General features: G+C 33.6%; 1 protein-coding gene across 1 annotated transcript; it reads right to left on the bottom strand.

Annotated features, from left to right (window-relative positions):
- Window positions 1–927: 927 nt before the first annotated feature.
- On the bottom strand, window positions 928–5,075 carry LOC133036109 (uncharacterized). Its single transcript, XM_061112598.1, has 5 exons — window positions 4,476–5,075; window positions 3,225–4,274; window positions 1,709–3,075; window positions 1,473–1,602; window positions 928–1,332 (listed from the first exon to the last, which is right to left on the bottom strand). Exons 3-5 carry the CDS (start codon window positions 1,978–1,980, stop codon window positions 928–930), a joined length of 807 nt encoding a protein of 268 aa, XP_060968581.1. The 5' UTR covers window positions 1,981–3,075; window positions 3,225–4,274; window positions 4,476–5,075.
- Between the last annotated feature and the right edge of the window lie 4,124 nt (window positions 5,076–9,199).

Raw genomic sequence — 9,199 nt, 5'->3', positions numbered from 1 at the left:
AAACAACAACAGAACAATAGTGGAAAAACAAAAGAAAACTACACATACGTTATGAGAATTAGATATTGAGGAATTTAAATTTCTGAAATACACAGGGAATACAGTTTTTATTTGAAAAACATTGATTACATTGGGAATTGTTGATACTCTAGATTGGATATTAAAAGATGTTGGATACTAAATTGAATATATATATGAAGTTTGTTATTGAAACAGTTTGTGTTTTTAATACTGAAATGAATATTTGGATTCAAAAAAACAGAGAAACTATAAGAAAAAAAAAACAAAAAAAGAATGGATGTGAAATGAAAAAACAAACAACTTTAACATACCAACTCGTTTGTACATAAAAATAATAAGAAAAAACATACAAAAATAAAAGATTACATATTGTCCACACAAAGCGTAAGGAAAAACAACAGAACACCAATGTTTGTTTACGAAAAACAACATGAAAAACATTAAAACAACATTAAAAAACTATAAAAACAATGACAGTCTGATTGAAAAAGCAAATCACTTCTTGGGAAGGCTGGGAGGGGCCTCGGATTCACTTTCAATGTTCTCAGTTTGCTTCTTCATCCCATAATGATAAAATAACGCAGCCAAACGATCGCGGTGAATTTCCACATCAAAATCAGAGGATGGGATGGGTTTGCCATCAATGAAATACTCAGCAAATGATGCAACAAAAACACCACAATCACTGGAAAAAAAAACAATAAAACACAAAAAAAGACACTATGAGAACACTGATAAAAAACAAAGTCAACAACAAAAAAATAAAAATACAAACAACCAGAGAAAAAACATTGAACACTAAACATAAAACTTACGTTGTGACCTGCTCGGGTAAACCATCAACAGCAACAATAGGGAACGGTTCCATAGTGCTAAACTTAGTTTCGTTGCGAAGGCCTTTGAAGTCTAACATAGAGAAGTAATATGGTAAAATAACAGAGAAAGGCTTGCAAGCCTCTTTGGCGTGATCATATACCTCCCAGAACGCAGTGAATTGTACAGATATATGCGCCTGTCAACTATGTTAAGACGACCACAAATCCAATGATCCTGTAATTTTACATTGATAGGCATAACAACATGATCAACCAAATGCCAAGGAGTGGCACATAATATCTTACCACCTTGAATGTACTGGGCCACATTGTGAGAAAGAGACAACACCGATATATCGTTCTTTTTCTCAACAAACCTCTCATACAAAGTTGTAATGCTAGAACAAAAGAGGCAATCAGTTGTGGTGACTTTGATTTTCGGCTCGGCTGAGTACATTATTTTCTTACGAAGATAATAGAAAATGATGTCAATGTGCTGAACAAACATATAAAAAAAAGTAAGTGAAAAAACATTCAAACTTATAAAAAACTAACAGAACAACACTTAAAAACATTAAAAAAAATAAATAAAAAAATAATATGTAAAATAATAATAATAATAAAATAAAAACTTACAGAATTGGTAAGGAAACAATTAGGGTAGGCAAGGTTGTGAAACCACATCTTGTTGCTGATGTCCTCAACACCAAAACGAAATGGCGGAAATATAGTGTCCTTACCCTTACAATACACATTAGTTGTTGTGCTAAAAAAAAACAAATAAAAAAATATCAAAACACAAATGAAAAAATAAAAAATAAATAGAAAACAATAACAGATATACAACTGAAAACACCTACAAAAATACTTACTTAGATTTATGCTTTCTAAGACCTGAATCAACCCACTTGACAAACTCAGCTTCCAATTGCGGATCAACAGGTTCACCAATCTTGTTGTCCAACGGGCACAAACCACGCACATATTTAACGACCTTATACACAGAATCATCAGGAGAAACCGAGGATGAACCTGATTTAGATGCACCAGAAGCAAGCTCAATGAATGGGGATTTCAAAACAGCTCCTTTCTTCCGATCCCTCTTTTGAGGACGTAAAATAGGAGTCTCTTGAAAAACAACCATTTCAAGATCAGTCTTCTCAGAAGTCTCAACAGGAGCAGGGGCATGAGTTGAGGAACCAATCTAAAAAAGAGAAAGGATAAATAAAAAGACTTATTTTTAAATTTCAAACAGTACAATAAAAACACCATAAAAACAACAATAGAATACCAAATAAATACAAATATAAAAAAAAAAAAACATAAACACAAACCAAATTCTCCACAGCTTTAACAGCAGATGAAATTGTTGCATCAACATCAATGTTCTCCTCCCCACCTTGAGACTGTTCAGGCTGATAACAAAAAAAACAGTAAAAAACTGTTAAAACAAACACAAAACACAGAAATACACAAAAAAAGCACAAACAAAAATGATGTCCAAACAAGAAATACACCTGTTTGATCTCTGCAATAGGTTCCACAGGGTCAGAATTCTTGGCATCATCGACCTTGCCGGTATCATCATCCCTCGAAACAACCGCGGGGACAACAACACCCTCATCGTTACGAACATCGCCCGTGTGAGCCTCATCCTGACCAGCACCAACACCATCTCCACCCAGATCATCATCATCATCATCAGTTTCATCGTCATGATGATCATCTCCTTTGTCATCGTCGAATTTATCATCCTCGTCTTCCTCCGAAGTGGAATCTTCATCATCCTCATTTTCTGAAGTACGAAGAGCATCTTCAGACTGAGATCCATTGTGAGTGAGACCACCTTGGGATGACTGAGAAAAAAAAAATTAAGTAACTGTATAAAACAACATTAAAACACTACTAAAAAAATAACAGAAAAAGTAATGACAATTAAAAAAAAAACCTCAATAAGAATGTCCAGCTTCTTGTTCATCTCCGCAACAGATTTCATAAGAATCCCTTGCTGGCTGAAAACAACAGATAAACACTTTTTAAATTCCTCAAACTCAACTCGGGAGACATTCTCATGAGCAGTTGATGAAGAAGAACCCATCAAGCCAGGTTGACCAGCAGGCTTGGAACCACCTTTAATTTTGAATTTCACAGCCTCGGGAGTAGTCTCACCAGAGAAAAAATCAGTGAGGCTCAAACTCAATCTCTCAACGGAAGTTGGAGTGAGGTTTCTTAATTTTAACTGAAACAACAAAAACCAACAAAAAACAATATGCACATGAAACTGAAATTATAAAATAACAACAACAATAAAAACATAAAGTATAAATAATGTATACAAAAACAACATTAAAACAACAGTGGAAAAATAATAAAAAACAACAGGATTACCTCTTTCAAAGACCGATCGAAAATGAGGGTGTTCATGACATCCATTTTCACCATACCCTCCTTGTCCTTGGGTAATTTAGGCCAATTCAAAATCCTTGGAATGCCAACATTTGAGTACAAGGATAGTTTCCCAATAACATACGGGCAACACTCGAAAAACCAGAATTGAATAGCCAAAGGAAAACCCAATAACCTGTAATACCCACAACCCTCGTCACTACGAACTACCCTCTTATAACCAGAATCTATCTTACCCTTCAAAGAATGCATAGTGATATCAAAACAATGCTTGCCCCACCCAAATTCATTATATCGACCACTATCCACAACATCTATTTCCTCAGACGAAACAACTTTACCAGGGGGACCACCTAACAAATAACACTGCACAAAATACAATACAGCCAACTTGACTGCAAGATCGTCGTTATCCTTAAGATTGTCAGCAATAAAAGCAGTCTGAATAGCACCCTTGGTAATTTTTTTCTACCCCTTAAAACAAGATTTGACCAATTCATTATCATCTTGCTTAAACTGATAAAAATCAGAATCAACATGACAATCTAACCCCGTGACCAACGCAAACTCTTCGATACTAAACCTAAGGTATTTCCCTTGGACACAAACCCAAAACTCCAACCCATTAGGCTGCTGAACCTCCCTCAACAGCAAACAATGAAGCAATTGGTAATGAATTATGTACTCAGGAATTCGAAGAAAATAACCAAACACAGATTTTGAAAAAATTTCCAATTGGCTTTCAGTTAAAATTCTCTTAATGTCACCAAGTACAGAGTAATAACCAGATGTTACTACTCTAGAATGATAAAATTGAGATCGAGTGTACTTGCATTCCCAATCCTAAAAAACAGAACAATGAAAACACTGATAAAACACCAAAAAACACTACGAAAATAACAACAACAAAAAAACAACAAAAAAACATAGAACAGAATGCATAACATGACAAACCTCAACAATCCTATTAACAGGAATTTCTTCAGAAACACCTGATGATGGCAACACCTTCACAGGGGATTTACCCTTGCCCTAAAATTAAAAATAACAACACCAACAAAACAACAAATAAAAAATTAACAAAAACACATAAATAAATCAAACAAGATATATAAAACAATTACAAATACATAAACAAAAACAAACAAATACCCAGATATATGAACTTCAAATATCGAATTTAACAAAAAAACAAAAAACCGCAAAAACAACAACAGATAAATAGTAAAATACCTTAACAGAAACAGGCGACTTAAGAAATTCAGAATCCAACTCAAAATCTGAGTCTGAATTTTCAACAACAGTTCGAGGTCTTTTTCCTCGAGTGTTCTTCGAAGGTCCAGCAATGGTTTTTCTTTTAACAGAAGGGGAAGTGGGGCTAGGAGGGTTCTCTTTCAGATTTTTTTTACCCATTTTTGATTTGGGTCTGGTTTTCTGCGATTGTTTTGTGGGTTTTGTAACTTTGGCCGGAGATGGTGATGAACGAGTAACGGCCATTATGAAGAACTATGAAGGTATTTATAGACAAAAATAATAAAAATGGGAGGGAAAATGAGAGGGAAGTTTAAGATAGTGGGATGGGATTTGAAATTTTTTAAAATGAAAAAACTACCCACTATTACAACCATCTAAGCAAACTGAAAATGGGGAAGAAGATGAACAGTTGAGGTGAGAGAGATTACAAATTACAAAAATTAGATTCGAAAATAATAAAAAAAAAATAAAAGAAAAATACATAAATACAACACTTTTTGATCAGAACACATAACCGTCAAATCAAAACAATTAATTTTTTTTTTAAAAAAAAAAAAACGTGGCAAAACCCTATCGTGACAAGTGGCAATGAAAATCCCTTACACGGCTAAAGTTTAAAAAGTAGTAAACTGCCAAAAAAAAAAAAACAGTATAAATGTTGTTTTTGCCGTGGAACAGTATAAATGTAATAAAATGGGAAAAATCAGTAGTGGGTGTAAATTTCCCTAAAAAAATTGAAATTATAATATATATGTACATGCATAATGATATGCCAAATCATGATGATAATTTTATTTCGATTCGTTTGACTTTATTTTATTTGCACAAAAATAAGAATTTTACTGTGCAGAATTAGGTCGCGAGAGTTTTCTTATCAAATCGCCTGATAACTTATTTTGTTGAAAACTACATTAATTTACCCATATTTTTACATCAAATAGTCACATTGGAGAAGCAATGACTGGAAGTTAATTAAGTGATTTGGAGAGAGAATAAAAAATTGACAAAACTTTATACAAATTAATCAAAGATATGTTATCTTCCATATATTAAAAACAAAATTTAGAAAAATAAAATTAATTAATTAAGAAATAAAATTACACATGATTACTTTGTCTAAATTTTTATATTTGGCGGGGATGATTTTTTGAATGAATGGAAGAAAGAAGGAGAAGAGAGAGAGGGATGGAGGGATGAAGATGTCACATTCATCCTCTAAAGAGCATTGCTATGGGGGCACTAATACAAAAAAAAAAAAAAAAAAAAAAAAAAAAAAAAACTTTAATTACGAATTTTTTCAATTATTAAAAAAAATGTTACTATAACTAAAAGGGAAAGAAATATATTAAAGCCCCTTTAGAGGCGGTTTTTATGAAATAATCGTATCTAAAGGAGTTGGGAACTTCTAAATGGGTTTCAACCCGGAATAAATTGAGGATTACCCTTTTTTTTTATCCATTAACCAAATTTACCTTCAAATGTGATTTGATTCAAATATACCACCTTTTAAGAGTACTTTACCTAAAATACCGTTACACCCTCACATAACACATACACAATTTTGAACACACGCAACTCGGGTTATCCTTCTATATGTGATGATCGCATTTTTGCTCCGGCATTGCCAGCCACCGTCTGCCTCCTCCATCACCGTCGTTGTCCCCAAGATCTCTCTCTCAGACTAATTTTCTAGTCGGTGATGAATTGGCCTCTCAACTCCTCGTCGGTTTAAAAACTAATGATTTACATTTTTCTTCTTCTTACTTGGTTAATCAATCGATCTCCGATTTTAATTTTCTAATCACTCCCTCGGATTTTGGTGAACGGAGGGACTCACTGTACTTCTTCTTCTTCTTCTTCTTCTTCTTCTTCTTCTTCTTCTTCTTCTTCTTCTTCTTCTTCTTCTTCTTCTTCTTCTTCTTCTTCTTCTTCTTCTTCTTCTTCAAGTTTTTGACTTTTTATCTTTTTCATTATCTTTTCATCAATCTTCATTCGTAGAGTTTCTCTCTACTTGTTTTATTCTTCAGGCCTATTATTGTTTTTCTACATAGCACAAAAACGTGTAAATAGTGGTTGAGACCTTTGCTTGAAGTGGGTACCTTATTGATGAACTTCTATTATCTTGTATAAATTAGAGAAAAAATATTTGTCGGAAGCTTGGAGACGAGATAACTTAGAAATTTGCAATTGATGACAATAATTGCAATTATTACTCTTCTGTAACTGGGGTGTTTTTAGAAACTGGTGTGGTAGAACCAATAGCTAATTAGATTAGCTAAGTATATATATTTATATATATATCTATATTTATATATATTCAATTTGTTGTTGCTTTAATCTGGTTCAATGGTCAACTCAACTCTTTTAATAATATTATCAGTATATTATTTAGAAGCTAAACTTTGAAGAGCTCTATGGGAGTAGCATTTTTTTAGCAGTGGAGATATGTTTCAGCAAATTCTAAATGAGAGGAGAATAATGACAAGGGCAAAGTTGGTAGATTTTTTAAAAAGAGGTAGAAATGAAAGACTATAAAAGAGAGGGTAAAAATAAAAAATAACAATATAAAAAGGGTATAGAATTTAATTTCCTCTAAGAAAACCCTAACAAAGCTCAATAAAATCCTAACAAAATTCTAGCCGCCTAAACCACAAAAAAAAACTAAAGAAACGCCCATTCTTTCTCTCTCTTTCTCTTCTCTTTCCCTCTTTATTTGACTCACCAACCACCGTCGGCCTTCATGAAAGGCATTTTTTTTCTTTCTTCTTTACCTCTTAGCCCACCTACTGCTAGCCCTAGCACCGACGACGCCTCAACCATAAAGATCCCACCACCGTCGACAAAAATATTGTTACTCTCTAGCATCGACGGCACCCAACCTTAACTGCCTAACCACCACCGAAGGTCCCATCTCTTTTTTTTTCCTTGCCATGTTTTTCTCTTTGTGTTTTCTCTTACCGGTTTACTTTTGTTGTTTGCATGTGGTTCTTGTAGCTAACTAAATTTGTAGTGAATTTTTTTTTTTTAAAAAAGTGTCACTTTACGTTTAGATCTATGATTTCTTGGTAAAATCAAATTCTCTAGCTCTATTTATCATTCTCCGTTGTTGAAACTGCATGTCATTAAAGTAATAATAAAAAAAAAAAATACCCATGGTGGTGGTTATTTGTAAATAACCGCCACCATAGGGTCCCTTTACAAAAAATCTCACATTAGTCACTACAAAACTTGTAACCAAAAGTAAAAAAGTTTGGACTAATTATAAACAATAATTCGTATGTTGTAACTAAAAAGTCTGTGACTAAATATATTAGTCACAAAAATCACAATTTGTTGTGACTAAATGTATTTTTAGTCACAATACTTGTTGTGACTAAAGTGAATTAGTGACAACTTGTATCTAAATATTATGTTTTTGTAAAGTCTTTTTTTTGGCAAGTTAGTTGACAAAATAATTTTTCCATTTATGGTAAGATTGTTGTGCATTCATATTCGATTTCTTACCTTATAATTTCGGATTGTAGTTGCCATTTTCCTTGTTTGGAAAGTTGCACTTTCAGCTGAACTTTCCTTTGTTGAAAACTTCTCAAAAGAGAAGGAATTCTCTTTTGGAAAGTTGTCTTTTTTAGGGAAACTTTGTTTATTCCCTTTTCCTTATTGATTTCGATTGTATCTTGATACAATCAGAATATCTAATCTGTTTTTGGCAGGAATCAAGCATTGAAAGAAGATCGGACCCGATTTTAGTAAGTTTCCGTTTAGGCGGTCTGCTTCGTCAGCAATCGAATCTGATGTAGCAGATCGTGTTTCTTTTGGAAAGTTTTTGTACAGCTGCTAATTCGAACTTGTGGTTGCCTCTTTGGTTTCTATGATCTATAAATAGAGCCTAGAGAGCAACCATTCGAATTTACCTCTTCCATTATTCATTTTCTACATTTATCTTTTGAGAGAAGAGAGTCTTGCTTTGTTTTGTGAGAGCCTAGTTGTTCACCTAGGTTCTAGTTGTTCTATTTCTGTTCTTACTCTATCCTAGAGGTTGTGAAGAACTACTTGACTGAACAAGAGATTGGTCTTCGGGAGAAGACTTGATAAAGCCTTACTTCGGGAGGAAGTAAGCACTTGGTCTTCGGGAGAAGACTTGTTAAAGCCTTACTTCGGGAGGAAGTAAGCACTCACACTTCAAGACGAAGGGAGTTCGGGCTTGAAGGTGTTTCAAGAAGTCAGATTCATAAAGTGGATTACAAAGGATTGCGGCAATACTTTAGAGGGAGTCTAAACTTGTTTAAGTCAATTGTCTTTGTAATTTTGATACTTTATTAATTGATTTCATTCTCTGGGCGTGGCCCCGTGGACTAGGAGTGTTCGGGAGAACAACCGATACCACGTACAAATCTCTTGTGTCAAGTTATTTATTTTTACGCAAATATTTTATATTACGCACATTCGGTTCTTTGTAGCGGAATTACTTTCTATTCGCAAACGCTTACAGTTTTTATATTTTCGTATATACAACTGACATTTGCAAAAACACGGTTTTTCAATTGGTATCAGAGCTGGACACTAAACTCTTAGTGTGGTCCTATAACGTTTTTGTTAGAATGTCATTTTTTGCAGAAGGAAATTCTATTTCTAGACCACCGTTGCTTAATGACTCTAACTATCCTTATTGGAAAGTTAGAATGAGGGCCTTCATCAAATCTCAA

This window comes from Cannabis sativa, chromosome 3 (genome assembly GCF_029168945.1).
Source record: "Cannabis sativa cultivar Pink pepper isolate KNU-18-1 chromosome 3, ASM2916894v1, whole genome shotgun sequence".
Lineage (NCBI taxonomy): Eukaryota > Viridiplantae > Streptophyta > Magnoliopsida > Rosales > Cannabaceae > Cannabis > Cannabis sativa.
This window is presented reverse-complemented; position numbering and strand designations above follow the sequence as displayed.

Excerpts from the sequence above, each read along its gene's own strand:
- LOC133036109 (XM_061112598.1), bottom strand. The coding sequence starts at position 1,980 with ATGGTTGTTTTTCAAGAGACTCCTATTTTACGTCCTCAAAAGAGGGAT. Across the intron at positions 1,603-1,708 it reads CTTAGAAAGCATAAATCTAA|CACAACAACTAATGTGTATT; the intron begins GTAAGTATTTTT and ends GTTTTTTTTTAG. Across the intron at positions 1,333-1,472 it reads ATTGTTTCCTTACCAATTCT|CACATTGACATCATTTTCTA; the intron begins GTAAGTTTTTAT and ends ATGTTTGTTCAG.